We start from the raw sequence: 14458 nt of genomic DNA, 5'->3' as shown, positions 1-14458 counted from the left end.
AAAATCTTCAGATCTGCTCCGCTAAGCCCTGCTGGATCGTCGTTCCCAGCTAAGCGAGGCGACGTTCCTGCCTAGAGACTTGATAGCTGCATCAGGGCCTGTTGACACGTGTGGGATGGGAGAGCTGTGATTGGTCCGGCCGTGGTGCTTGGCGTGAGCTTCATTCGCAGGGTCCACCAGGTCAACAACACTGATGGCCCTAAGGCTTATGGGTGCTATCTGTAACAGAGCCTCCCTGGATAGCGGGGAATATGAGATGTTTTGGAAGCGCATAATTGATAATGTATCCGATGGCTCTTGAGGTGACTGCCGAATGCTAGATGCCAAATGCCGAATGCTGAATAACTGCACAGCCCTAACTGTTTGGTTCTGTACTGTTCCGTACCAGTTCGTACCCTACCATACACCATGAGTACCTAGTATGGTACCTACCACACCAAATACCATACCATACCCATAGTGCCGATGAACTCCAGGGGGAGAACAACCGCTGACGAGCCCCTCGAAGCCTGAAGCTTGAAGCTGAAACCTATAACCTCTGTGTTAATCCAATAAAACCGCCATTGAAAAGAGACCGAGTGCAATGGAGTATGGTAACCACGAGGATTGCAATGCATGATCCTTGCCTCGTCAAAACAACAGCACGACCATGATTCATGGAGTTTGCCATCCCTTCCTCCCTGGGTTGTGGCGTGGATTATCTTGCATGGATAGTTTGCACCAGTAGCACTAACAGTGACCCTCTGCACATGTCGTTAGCACCTTCAGACCCTCATGATCAGGATTCACTCCGACCGCCACCCTACCTTGGGTACGTACGTTGTCATCAAAGCCGGAGATAAGGCACGCTGCTGACACCAAGAGTTCCTAGAACGGCAGCCTGGATCTCGGATGATTGGTGCCGTTGAGATTGGTGAAGGCAGTGGACACATGCACTGTGCCGCCCACCCCGGGTGACTATCAGTAGCCACGAGTACCATTAATGCGCCCTCACTCCTTGCTGCCTCCCGCTTGCCTATCCTGGCAGTGCATCCCGCTGGCCTGGGGCTGGGCTGGGCTGCGTGTATCTATGCGAGAAATGATAATAGATGCTCGGAGCTGGCTCTTCGATCGGTTTTGCCGGCCAAGCAATACATGCGCTGCACTGTAACAGCGACCCCGTCCACTAGGTAGTGGATTTTTTTGTTCTAGTACAGTGTCAAGCCCAACCCAGCCATACCCAGTCCAAAACTATAGGATATCCCGTGCCAACAGGCCTACATACCCTAGCAGCCCAATGTTGAGCCCTGGATTGAGCACTGTGGGAGGGGACTTTCTTATCTGGGAGAAACAGGACCGCTATGCTTAAAGTACCATATTTTGGATATTCTTGATGATACGACGTAAGTACTTACCTACTAGGTACAGTAGCGCGCTGAGCTCACGGCATCACTGCACTGCACTCTAGGCTTCGACAGATCAACCCCCACACCTTACTATATATTCCAAGCTGCGTACTAACCCCTAGCCAGTTGAATCAAATTCCAATTCGAGTGCGTCTTCGCCTTGCCCAGCCGCGGCCTCATATGCTAGCCGATGCATTTGCGAAAAGTCGTTCGTGTAAGATGCCCCAGGAAGGCTAACGCTGTGCGTGCGGATGTACCGGCACCATACCCGTCATGTCTACAGTACATACCATACCTATTATATCTACCTAACCTGGGTGTCCATTTCAGGGAGTTATATGGTGGCCTGCGCTGCAGCAAGAGTATATGGTCGCCATTGTGAAGTCTCAAAGAATCTGCAAGGAAGTAATTCATCATACAGGATCCTTAAATGCATATAGGTAGGATACTGACAAGGGCCAGTCTAAGCCCTCCCAGCCAGACCGCGACTTCCCCCAGACCCTCGACAAACGCCCCCCGACGCCAGCGCGCTGTTATCACCCTCGCCGTGACCCTGTCCATTCTGCACCATCGCCTCGCTCCTCGGAACCCCCGACATTCCATAAAGCCCAACAACGCCGAGTCCCAAAAACGCCGAGACACACGAGAAGACCAGCGCAACGATACCGCGCGCCGTAAAGCCCGCCGGCAGCCAAGCAGGCTGCGCATTCTGCCCTGTCAAGTCTAGCAGATCCTCTACGTTGCCTGCCGCATTGCCTCTGTCCGAGATATTACCCGCCGCACAAGCCGCCCAGTGGTCTTCCGGCACCGCAGCCATCCCCTTCTGAATCTCGGTCGGCGCCTCGATGAACGTCAGCGCGAGCCCCTGCATCATGTGCCAGTCGATGTGGCAGTGGAAGAGCCAGACGCCCGGGTTGTCGGCCATAAAGCGGAGGACGATGTATCCCTGGGGCGGGACGACGAGGGTATCTCTTCTGGATGGGTAGGCTGGGAAGGTGACGGGGTTGGAAGCGTTGAATGTGACTCCGGAGTTTGCATCTGCGTATGTGTAGAATCCATCAGCGTAACTGGGGGAGCGGGTGAGGATCTGGAAATTGTGTCCGTGGAGGTGGAAGGGGTGTGCGCCTGTGTCGCCGTTGTTGAGGATGACTTGGACGACCTCGTTATGATTCAGAACAAAGGGGTGCGTGTATTCGCCGTAGACCGTGGGGTTTGTGGCAAGGGTACCAGAGGAGAGGACGCTGTAGAGCGTCGGGACTTTGGGGGCTGTGTAGGAGATGTTGTTGAAGAAGGCGTAGCCGGCGCCGGTGATGAGGTTGTCCATTACAACCTCTAACTCGATTGTTGTGGAGGGATTCTCGAAAAGGGAGGTTCGGTCGTGTGGGAGGAGGGTGGTGTCGTCGTAGGGGATGAGGGAGGAGGAGTCGGAGACGGGCATCACGGCTTCCTCGTGGGCGGCGCTGCGGTTGTATTCGAGCCAGTTTGTGTTGTTGAGTTGGAGGGTGGGCTTGATGGTGTCCAGGAGGGTTGAGTCGGCGATGGTCACGATGGGGTAGTTTGTGGCAGTCGAGTTCTTGGTGGTGACGAGGACGGAGTACCGCTGGGCGACGGCGATGTAGAGGAGGTCTGCTTCTGTGGGATCTGTATAGACGCCGTCCATCTCGACGATGGTCATGGTGTGGTCTTGGATGTAGAAGTACTGCCCGACGAAGGCTCCAATGTTGATCAGTCGGAGCAGATATGTCTTGCCTGGGTCAACAGCCACGCTCAACCCCTGCGTATCGTTGAACAGGAATGTATCAGGCACCGGCTCAGCCCCGGTCGGGTTGGTTAAGGTGATGAATGAGATATCCTCCACAAGGTTGTGATACCAGTCGCTCAATGTCAAGGTAAACTCTTCATCGTACATGCTGTCAAAATACGCATCACTATCGTGAACGATCAAGGCCTGTCGATAGCCGTCGGGGTAGCACGCATTGGTATGGCAATGATACCAGTACGTCCCGTTCTGCGTGACGGTGAAGTTGTATGTAAAGGACGACTCCGGGGGGATCGGACACTGGGTCACCATCGACGGGCCGTCCATATCGTTGGTCCTGTTCTGGAACATCCCATGCCAGTGGATGGTGGTTTCCTTGTCCCCGAGACCGTTGTAGACCGTCGCCACGATCCTGTCTCCTTTGTTCACTGTGACGACGGGGAGAGGCCATTCTCCGTTGATGCCGACGACCTTTCGCTCGTGGAGGCCGTCCGGGTTTGCGGTAACCCAGGTCACATTCCAGTCGAAGGTCACGGTTTTGGCGAGAGAGGGATGGAGGATTAGGGCAATGGTCGCGAGATGCCAGAGGAGAAACATGGTGGTTGGCGATGGTGACTGTACGGAATAAATGATAGACAGCGAGGAATTGCAACAAACACTGAGAAGAGGGGAGGAGAGCGCCTCTATGGTAGGGGGTGCCAGTTCGATATGGTAGGGGGGGGGAAACGTAGGGACTGGTATGTTTGGAATGGTACCAGACGATACACAATCACGCTGGGTTATCAATCTTACAGCCACCCGAAGGCAACCGGTTGGGCCAGTCACACCACGGGCTAAGCGAGGAGGGCTGGTAGAGTAGGGTAGAGTAGAGTATCACGGTGAGAGACAGTCTCTCCTTGTGGACCCCCCTCATGCATGGCCCGCATCGGGCAGGACGTTGGAACCATCCCGGTGCGTCTGGATATTTCCCGCATTAACCACTTAACAGCGGGGTACCATAGGTAGGAAGGACAAAAGTCATGAATCTTCTGGTATTTTACCTAGGTCTGCAACCATCCAAATCCTCATGCTCGGCTCGGTGCTCCAATCTCACTCCCACTCTCCTATCAATCAATCCGAGATATTTCCCTGTCTACCTACATCCAACAAATCATACCTCACTCTGTGTCACAGCAACCCTGTCACCCCCATTCTTCCCCTCCTGAACAGGTCCAGCCGTCTCCCCAGCATGGTCGGCATCATCTTCCTGTAATTTCCTCCTCAGGATAAACGCCTTCGCCTTCTCCTGGATGCCGCTCTTGAACCCAACCACCCAAGCAATAGCCGGATCGATGCCAGCAACCGGCCCCCTCCTCTCGCAGTAGATCATAACCCCATAGCAGAAAATCACACACAACCAGTAGAGATTGTACGAGATCACAGAACCATATGTAGCCGAGTTCTGCCATCCCAGCAGCGCGTTAAAAATCCCCCACCCCCCGCCGCCCCCGATCTCCGGGTTGCAGCAGTTGACATGCCAGACGCTCTGCCGGATATCGTAAGACCCCGCACCACTGCCTGTCTCCGCGGCATCGCCCCCGATCAGCTTGTTCCAGGTGTTGGCTTCGAGATACCAGACGCCGCGGGAGAGCAAGCCCGCCGCAACGAGGTAGAGGAATCCCGTCGAGATGACGAGAAAGACCTGCATGGACGTGGTGCGTCCAGATCTAGAACCGTGTAAGAAGCTATCCTACCCCATCCACACAAGATCGATCGCTCGGACATACCGGTAGATAATATACCCCACCGCGATCCCCGCCGCCAGTCCAGCAAACACCGCAAGAGGGAACGAGGTCGCCGGCTGGCCGAGCCCAACACCGCCGACATAAACAACGGCCTCCAATCCCTCGCGAAGAACAGTGACAAACGGAAGGACAAACATGACATACTTCTCCATCCACGTCTTGAACCGGCTCTGTTGCAGATTGCCATTGTCCGCATTGCCCCGGGCCTTGTGCCGCAACGCCCTCTCCAGCTTCATGCGCCACTTATCCTGGACCTTCGACACCCGCAGGAGCGCACCGCCCATGATGGACACAATGACGGACGAGATGATCGCCAGGATGCCCTCCCAGATATACTCTGCACTGGCGAAGGTGTCGGTGCCGAGGCCGTAAAAGGCGCCGATCATGCCGCCGCCGACGGCGAGGCAGATGAAGAGGCCGAGGATGCATCCTATCCAGACCTGTAGCGGTCGAGGCATGAAATGGTCAGAAAAGAGTCTGGGGGATGGTGATTGATCAAGATAGTGTTTTTCGTCCAGTGGGATAGCGGCTTACCTGTTTCTGAAGACTTTTGTAAATCGTTTTATCCCCTCCGGACTCGGGGCCTAGCGATTGCCGGAGGAAGGCAAGGAGGATGGAAACCACAACGGTTGTCTCAAGGCATTCACGGAAGACGATGAAGAACACTGGATGATGCGTACTTATTAGGCCAACGGACGACTGGCGGCGCGGGAATAGGGGCAACTCACCGGTCACGGCGAAGTACTTGTTGTTTCCCATGATGGTTGAAGGCGTGGATAGGCTGGGGGTCAAGGACTGATTGTAGCAGATGCTCGCAACACTAGAGCTAATGGATGCAGGGGGGAATATATGGTAAGGAAACTGCCCTGCCCTGTGGCCTACCATGGATGGGTAGGCACGTTGCCCTCAGGCAGGGCCGGTAAAATACCTGAGGACTAAGGTATCATACCGTATGAAGTAATACGGTGGGAACAATACAGGTATTGAAGCGCGGCGTTATCTGATCCGCCAATCAGCGGGCCGACCCATTGCTGATAACATTATCAGATTGATAAGCGATTGGTGCCACCCATGGATCAGAGTTTTCATATTTACCGTAGTGAACAAGACCCAGTTATCACAGGCTGGGCTTAATGTTGTTGCAGGGTGGTCCTCCCGTCTCAATGCCGTGGTGTTAGTCTCTACTCCCACCCTGCTGTGAGAGGTCAGCAACCACTGACGATGTACCTGCAAATGCTCTATTCATATGCTGGGCTATCGGCCTCTACATAGCTTCGCTACTCTGGCAAGAGAAATACATCCCAAGTCACCGCATGATCAATTTTAAAGTGTTTATTCGCTCCCCAGATTCATGGCTATCGGGTATATATCCCATCCCAAACAAGACACAGCACCGAAACGCGGACCTGCTGCCCCCTCCACAGTGAGCAGGGTTACATCAGATAACAAATCTCCTCGGGCTTGCACGTTACCCCGGGCCTCGGATCTGTTTACCCAACCTGGCCACCGTCGGGTAACCCTTCTACCAGCTGCAGAGTCGTGCTATCTTTTAACGGGTAGGCGGTTAGCCAGGCTCCAAAACCTGCAGCCTTGTAGGGCTACTGCAGTACAAGCCGAAGCGCAGCAACCCGGACTCACAATCAGAATACTAATCATCGCCTACAGGTCTCTAAAAAATGCCAATACTCGTCTTCTGGACTCCTAGGTCTTCTGTTTTGCCTTGCCATCCGGTATTTGTCTTATCATTCTCCCTCCGCACCATGGATTTTAAAGCTGTCCGCCAAAGCAACAATGTCTGGAGCAATAGGTATTTCGCCCTTGCGATTGGTTCTATCATGTTGGTCTTTATTGTTTATCAATTGGGTTCGCCACTTCCACTTCAGGTTTGGATCCAGGACCCCAGGTCGTCTGGTTGCGAGCTTAGTTCGTCGATATTGATATGGTTCTTGATTTCAATACTTCGATAGTATATTCTAACATTGATGTCTCGATTGACACCCGACAATCCTCCAATGAGATAAACGGGGCGGCGCAGTTTGATTGGCTGCATCATCAATCTCCTTCAGCCCTGCGGGGTAGCTGAACCCTCCTCCAGATGTCCATGTCCAGCCAGTTCTTGACCACGACGCACGCGGACCTACCTAGCATTCCAATCGAGAGTCCTCATAGTTTGTTATATTCTTTCCCAGAATGGTAAACACGGGTCGTCCCAGTAGAGCGTGTGAATATTGTAGGAAACAACGTGCCAAGGTCAGTCGCATCGCCCAGCCAGAGCTGCCTTGCGCTCGCCCTGTAAGACCGGTCGCACTAACCGAGATACTCTGTTATAGTGTGACTATGTCCGTCCCGGCTGTGGAAGGTGCCGGAGAACCGGTCGTACCTGCACTTACCGAGACCTAGAGAGCGGCGAGCTGGCATTCCGGGTCCATACGCAGGCTTCGTATGCGCGTCGCACAACATCGACAACATTGACGCATGAAGGTAGAATGCGTAACTACCAAAAACGATCTGTTTCCCCTCCGGCTCCTATGGACGAGTGCTGGGAGTCGCATATCAAGCCCCTAATCTTAGCCCAATTTGCACTTCCCCGGGGTGCTATGGGTGGCGGCAGTACGCCTGTCTACGGCACATTGACATGCTTTGCCGCCATGGTTCCAACAGCAGACCCCGGTTCCCTGATGCATCTAGCCTGCGAGGCTGTCGGTTATGCATGGCTTAGCAATCGGGTAGCGCCAAGTTCACGCGAGCTCGTCACCCTTCGGCAAAAGGCGTATGTAACAGCTCTAGAGAGCCTCCGGCAAACGATCGCGAATCCCGACCAGCGGGAAGGAGACGCGGTGTTGTTGGCTGTGTGGTTGCTTTGCATTCTTGAGGTACCCCGACCCCTTGAGATATCAACAAGATGGGATAGAGATGAGAGTGCTCACCGTAAAATGCAATGTTCTAGTTAATCGTGGGCACAAATACCGACGCAGATGCAGCTGGAGCTGCTACAGGGCCCGTGAATTGGGCGACCCATGCCCTAGCCCTAACTGCGTTGTTGAGCGCAAGGGGACGGGAACAGTTCCGTACTTCGCCAGGATGCCAGCTTTTCCAACTCGCCTACCATCATATCGTAAGTGGCCGTCACTCTAAACCGCTTTTTGTTATCTATTAAAGCATTGCTGAGGGTTTTCCGACCAAAGCAAAGCCATGCCCTGCAGTCGGGCGCCCTGCCACCCCCAGAGGCAACGCAATGGTTTAAATCCATTATAGCTCTCGTCGACACCACTGACCCGATGTACCTGTTCTTGCCTTCATTCATGCTTGGTGACGAAGCCGCCCTCGTTTGCAGTGATGCAATTACTTCCTTTGCCTGCGCCACGAACACAGCAGAGAGAGTTGCCGTCATTCAGGAGACATTTATAGCCGCCAGTGACCTCGAAGTTCGGATTGAGCAATTCTGCGAGACGCTTGATTCCCGTTTGCTAAGTGTCAAGAAACCACATCTTGTGCTTCACATACAGAACCATCTGCATACCTGTCTTCTTCGGATCCACAGTATTTTGGTTGACTTGGCTCTCCAACACAAAGCGCCGGGGCTTTCAAGCGGAGAACCAGAACAGCAGGACCACCTGCGGCGCCTGCACGAGATTTGCGCCTTTAAAGTTCAAAGTTATGCGGATATTGTCTTGTCAACACTACCTATCTTCCTCCCAGAAAAGACAGTATCCCCGCCGGGCTGGGCGGATGCCCTGCGGATGATGTGGCTATTGCGGGTTGTACTGGCGTCAGTGGGTACGTTACGGAGCCAAAGGGAGTTAGCAAAGGCCGCTCTCGAGACGATTGCATATGACGTTGGCATTCGCCAGGCTGTAGGGCCGTTTCTTTGCAGTGGCTTTGGATGGGAAGCAAATCCATCGTGGTAAATATCAGAATGCATATTCTATGAACTCGGCATAGGGGCAGGTTGAAACGGCACTGCACGTGGTTTATAACTCTACAATGGATCCTGGTAACCAACCTTCTAGAGCCCCGCCTTTCCACACCCGATGAATTCATTGTCATATCATTGGACCTCCTCAACCCCGGGCGCTGCAGTGGCGCACCCAAGCGACACCCCATGCCAATCGGCTCTTTTGCCAGCCCTAACAAGCCACAAACTATACCAGAATAGGGAATCTCTTTCGAAACTATCATCACCAGGCCTGGATTGGCGGGGCGTTCGCATGGGAATCCCTATATGCAGGAAACCGAGTACGGCTGAGGCCGTCGTGAGCAGCCACTGCAGGTTCTGATACACGCCACGATCCAGCGAAGAAAGATATAAGAGCATGCGAACGCCGTCGCTTCTCGAGTTACCTTATATATTTCATCGTCTACCAGCTCTTGTTTCCCCTTTTATTACGTCAATCATCCACCAACTTTACCACTATTGGATATCAGAATGGCTATCTTCAGAGACAGCGACGGGCGCGAGCACACATGTCCCATTGGACCATCATTCTATGCTAGTATTTGCATCCGCCATAATGTCTCCTACTCCGATCGTACTAACTAGCATTTTAACCTTATCAGAAGCCCCAAAAGACTTCATAGGCCCGCTCTCCTTCCAGCACTTCAACATGATCCTCTCCGGCGCATGCACAGGCCTCGTATGCATCATAATCTTTCTCCTCACGGCCCAGCATGCTATGCACCTCAGCAAGCCAAAGGAGCAGATCAAGTATACTCTTCCCTCCTTCCATCTCCTCTCATACCATCAGATTAGACTAACTAGTGGCATCAAACAGAATAATAAAAATATCCCTCCTATTGCCGTTGTACACAATCACCTCCTTCCTCGCCATCTGCTTACCTCGCGCTTCTGTATACATCAGTCCTTGGATGGAGGTGTATCAGGCCATTGCACTAGTAACGTTCTTCTTGCTTCTGTGCGAGTATGTATCAGCGGATGGAAATGGACTTGGCGCAGGAAAGTCCATGGTTGGTGGTGAAGAATGGTTTAGGGTATGTCCACTATCGGAAGAGCGCTATCCACATGATGGACCATAGAAAAGGCTAACGGAGGGCCTCGCACAGAAGAAGTCGACTGCGATATTCCAGTATCTGATCGTCGCGATCGGTGTCGCAATAGCGACCGACATCACGCAGGCAGTGGGCGTCTATTGTCTCGAGAGCAATAACGCGCATTTCGCGCATATCTGGGTACGCCGTTCCATTAGCCTACATCTACATTCAGGAGATCATTGAAGTAAGCGATACTGACTTCATCCCAGCTAACAGTCATCGCCATCATCTCTCTGGTCTTCGCCGTCATCGCCATCTTGGCATTCTACCAGGTCGTTAAGCGACAGATTGCGCGGCACACAGCCCTAGCAAAGCTGCTTGCCATCAAGCTCATTGTCGGGCTGGCATTTATCGAAAGGGTAAGCCGATTTTGGACACCTCGGAGCTTAAGTCAGCTAATCTGATTGTTCCGTGCAGATAATCTTTTCAATCCTTCGCTCGACATCCGCCCTGAAACCGTCGTCAATACTCAGCAACGCCTACACCCAAATCGGCATTCCGCATCTGCTGATTTGCGTGCAGATGGTCCCGTTCGCGCTGTTCTTTACGTATGCGTACAGCGTTGCGCCTTATGTGCGAGTTACCAGGGAGGGGTATGAGAGCGCTGCCCGCGCTTGGGTCGGAATGCTGGATCCACGGGAGATTCTGAGCGCTGCGGCCAGCGCTCTCTTTGGGGGAAGCAGAGTGGCTATCCCGGTGGCTGAACGAATGGATGCACCTTCGCACGGTTATAGAGACGGGTACGCTTATGGTGGGGCTGTCTCGCGTGCCGTTTGATGGAGATTTTTCGCATTGGTGTAGATAGGTCATGATGATTTTTGAATGGTTTTAGATGCATGGGGAGGAGGGCTTCGGGGTTCGGCTGCAGAGGGTAGGGCCAGGCGTCATTTGAATAGATTGCTTACTATGGTTCTAGATCAGTCGTTCCCACGTATATGTTCTTCTTGAATTTTCAATCATTGCTCTCAATTTGCACACGAACATGATGATTGCTATGCAGGAATTGATGGGCAGACACTTTGGATTCAGCCTCTTGCTCAAAAGACTCATCCATTCATTAAGATACATGCTACGAAAATACTTTTCTCGGCAGTCTAAGAAAAAGTTTCGGTTCGCCGTGGTATATGTATTATTGGCATTGTCAAGTTATATAAATGTACAACAGCAGAAGTAAAATCCCCCTCTCACAAACTCCCTTTTAGCCCATGGCCACCGACACGCACATCGGCAGCCGAACTGTCGCTCAAGAATGAGACGCTTAGCACTCAGAGAGCTCAGAGTAGATACAGTAGTCCGAAGGGCCATCACTAATCTCCTCAGGCTCCTCATCGTTGTCATCGGTACCCTTGTACTCAGCACAGATGGTCTTGACATCGGTAGCGCAGGTGGCGCTGTCGATTGTCGCAGTGTCGCCGTAGTTGGAGTTGATACCGACAAGGTACTTGCCGTCGACGGCGGTGACGCCCTCAAGGACAATGTGGCGCTCGTACATGGAGTCGCAGTTGCCGCACGAGCGGTACAGCTTGCCGAAATCGTAGACGGTGAAGTCGGAGACGGTGACGGTACCGCCGCCGTTGTGCTGGATGACCTTGTCCTCGGCGCCGGTGGCACCGCCGCCGACGACGTTGAAGGGGCCGTCGCCAGTCTTCAGAGACAGAGCATCTAAGTGAGAACCCAATTAGCAAGCGTTCAACCCAAGTTTTCTAAGATCTTATTGGAAGAAGGGGGCTTTTACCCTCACAAACAGCCTCCCACCAAACATTCTCAATTGTGCAAGAGCCCTCGCAGTGCACACCCTCGGTCTGGTCGGCGCCGATAATCACGTTCTTGAGCGTACCGCCGTTCTTGACCATGAAGACGGCGTCGGAGTCGCCGCCCTCGGACTGGCCGGAGCAGTCGACGCCACGGCCGTAGGTCTTCATGCCGCCGTCGAAGGTCTCGCCGTCGACTTCCTGGGTCTCGTCGAGGGTGACGGAGCCTTGGGACTCGGGGATGGGGAAGGTGTAGCGCTTGGAGAGCTTGGAGGAGTCAACGATGCCGTGGGAGCGGGCGCCGTGCGTGGCCAGCACGCTGGTTGCCGTGGCGAGGGTGAGGAGGAGGCCGTTTTTGATGAACATTTTGGCTGTTGTTGGGAAGTTCGAAAGTTGGTTGAAAGAGGGGGTAGAGTAAGAAGGGAAGAAGGAAGGCCGATGATACCAGATCAACGTTGGATGGAATGGAAAGAATGCGATGAAGGATGATGGCGAGATACGGTGCGGAGGTGACGGCTTTATATCCTTGTCTCTGGCTCTCTGGCGTCTCTGCAGGTTTTCGGCGTTAGGAGCTGCGTCCACCTGCGTTGTTTCAACGGTGCCCCTGATGACGGCTTGGCTGGAAAGCTTGGGGACGGTATGCCTCTTGGCACAGGGGGGACAGGACCTGTCGAGTCAGTAGCGTCCTTGGCAGTTACAGCTTTATTCGTTCTACCGGTTTACCTGGACTTTGGTCATGGCGCTAGGAGTGATATCTTTTATTCCGTCGAGGCCCGTGTTGCTGTCTGAGAACAGCATACTTCATCCTGGTCTGCGGTCCTCTATAGCAAGCTCATACATCTTATTCAGAATTTTCAAGAGCCGTCAGCACTGATACATACCAAGATCAATTCTTCAGACAGTGCAGCAACCCTAGTCATGCACCCGGCTACGGCTTATTCGGCTCTTCCGGATCCGCCAAGCCCTAACCCACTCCCCATCCCACCGTCAACATCCATCACAGCAACGATCTACACCTCAACGTCAACCCAAAACACCAAGAGGCCTTGGCACGCTCTAGACACCCTTTCTGATTTCCGCCAGTGCACTCGATAGGCAGAAGATACGAAGATCCCCACTATTCCGGCTCTTCAAAACGGCAACCCGACACGAAAAGTGGAGACATCAGCGTGGCTGTGCAGGCCCCGGCTGTTAGACCCTGTTTCGCATATAACAGGCCGCGTCCGCACATTGTTTCCGTACCGGGGACAGTGTGGTGGACCTGTTCGCTTCACTTATTCAACCTGCAACGCTCGGCTAAAGATCAGCGAATACGAGACCCGGCTCGTTTAGGACCCTGGGCGTGTTCGATGCGGTGTTGTGTCTTGTTACGGGTGGACTGGGTGTTTCCGGCAGATGACGCGCCATCTTGAATTGGGGATTTGTAGGTGGCATTCTAAGAATTGATTTGGTGACTTCCAAGGTTCAAGGTACCATCTATTCAGCAGTTGCAAACATACAATATCCACCGCAAGCAGCCTCGCATTCAAAGACATGACGACACTGGTTGGGAAACAGGATCCAGACCTATCCAGAACTCCAGCATAGAACATGCCAAGAAGACTCCTTAATTCCAACACCGACATCCGCAGGCTCCGTACCGCTTGGATCCATATCCGTCGGATCCATCCGCCAGCGAGGTTGAGGTCCTCGCTGCACCACGCCACATCCGTTTCGCCACGGCCGGCCGTTGCACTTGAGTATGAGTCTGTGGCCCTGTCCGGGGGTCTTGATCTTTCCAACCTGATTCCAGGACAGAAATTGTCATAGTCATCAGAGGGATGTTGCTTTGTTATAGGTACTCCTCCGCTTGGAGTCGACATGGATTGCAAAAAAAAGAAAGTATACCTACCTACCTACCTACCTACGGCTCGCCCAGCAACGAACTTTGCATGGTTGAATCGGTTGCAGAATGCGCCTCCTGTTCAGCGCGTCCGAGTACTCGATAAAATATGAGGTCTTCTCTAACCTATCGAGGTATTGATGCGCACTGAACCTCTATCGCAGACGTTCGCTTCGACGGATAGCGGTACTCTCTCTATCCGGCGCAACATTGTCTCAGCAACGTTCTCGGCCCGCCCCGGAGAATGCACTCGTTATGGTGCAGATCAACATTCTAGAAGATAGATAGTGTTGATCGTCATTATTTTTGAGAGAAGGCCATAGGAAACTCCGCAGGTACCAGATAGAGCGGCGACATACGTCCCTATTGCGATGCTTCAAGCACTAGACCGACTATCTAATTGATATTGTCCGACGGGCGTTGAATCGGTAGCCCCTGCCTACCATAGACTGAAGCCAGGTCAAGGAGGAGGATACAGTCTTGGAAGATGGGACTTTATGAGCTCTACCAGTTGTCAGTTGGGTACCGTAGGAGAAGTAACCACAGGAAACTCCGCTTGCCACTCGCCGAATGAAGAGTTTGCTATTCAAAGCGCAGAACAAATCGAAGAACCGGAAATAATGAGGCACCAGCTTAGAACGTAGTGCGACCTGCAGATACTCAGCACCTTCCAGTGTTCCCTAAAGCGATCCTCACCAGGTTTTTAGCAGTAAACGCTTTAACGCAGAACGATCAGGGCTTCGTTCTCGAGGAATACATTGACTAAATAGTTTGTGGCATTTCATTTGGCCTCAAACAGGTCATAGTGCCGGGGTTAAATTCTATGATATACTCTCATCATTCAATTC

The 14458-nt window shown here is 53.0% G+C and overlaps 4 protein-coding genes across 4 annotated transcripts; 1 reads left to right on the top strand and 3 right to left on the bottom strand.

Moving 5' to 3' along the window:
* Positions 1-979: 979 nt before the first annotated feature.
* Positions 980-3741, bottom strand: BDW74DRAFT_185121 (multicopper oxidase; the record flags this gene model as incomplete). Its single annotated transcript, XM_073730971.1, has 2 exons — positions 980-1015; positions 1954-3741. The coding sequence occupies 2 exons, from the start codon at positions 3739-3741 to the stop codon at positions 980-982; spliced, it is 1824 nt and encodes a 607-aa protein (XP_073584323.1).
* A 553-nt stretch (positions 3742-4294) lies between these two features.
* Positions 4295-5687, bottom strand: BDW74DRAFT_167775 (FTR1 family protein; the record flags this gene model as incomplete). The annotated part of the gene is made up of 4 exons (XM_073726733.1): positions 4295-4850; positions 4911-5368; positions 5463-5593; positions 5657-5687. The coding sequence occupies 4 exons, from the start codon at positions 5685-5687 to the stop codon at positions 4295-4297; spliced, it is 1176 nt and encodes a 391-aa protein (XP_073584322.1).
* Positions 5688-9314: 3627 nt separating this feature from the next.
* On the top strand, positions 9315-10982 carry BDW74DRAFT_152855 (OSTA/TMEM184 family protein). The gene is made up of 6 exons (XM_073724433.1): positions 9315-9421; positions 9486-9633; positions 9701-9917; positions 9990-10115; positions 10187-10336; positions 10395-10982. The coding sequence occupies exons 1-6, from the start codon at positions 9355-9357 to the stop codon at positions 10752-10754; spliced, it is 1068 nt and encodes a 355-aa protein (XP_073584321.1). The 5' UTR covers positions 9315-9354; the 3' UTR covers positions 10755-10982.
* Positions 10983-11235: 253 nt separating this feature from the next.
* On the bottom strand, positions 11236-12094 carry BDW74DRAFT_167774 (pectate lyase; the record flags this gene model as incomplete). Its single annotated transcript, XM_073726732.1, has 2 exons — positions 11236-11639; positions 11713-12094. 2 exons carry the CDS (start codon positions 12092-12094, stop codon positions 11236-11238), a joined length of 786 nt encoding a protein of 261 aa, XP_073584320.1.
* Between the last annotated feature and the right edge of the window lie 2364 nt (positions 12095-14458).

This window comes from Aspergillus multicolor (assembly GCF_047715735.1).
Source record: "Aspergillus multicolor strain CBS 133.54 unplaced genomic scaffold BDW74scaffold_11, whole genome shotgun sequence".
Classification (NCBI taxonomy): Eukaryota; Fungi; Ascomycota; class Eurotiomycetes; order Eurotiales; family Aspergillaceae; genus Aspergillus; species Aspergillus multicolor.
Note: the sequence above shows the minus strand (reverse complement) of the source record. Positions and strands in the feature narration are given on the sequence as shown.

Bases quoted from the DNA above. Each gene is read 5' to 3' on its own strand.
- BDW74DRAFT_152855 (XM_073724433.1), top strand. From the start codon at position 9,355: ATGGCTATCTTCAGAGACAGCGACGGGCGCGAGCACACATGTCCCATT. The intron at 9,918-9,989 runs GTATGTCCACTA...GGCCTCGCACAG, and splicing joins GTGGTGAAGAATGGTTTAGG to AAGAAGTCGACTGCGATATT. The intron at 10,337-10,394 runs GTAAGCCGATTT...TGTTCCGTGCAG, and splicing joins GGCTGGCATTTATCGAAAGG to ATAATCTTTTCAATCCTTCG.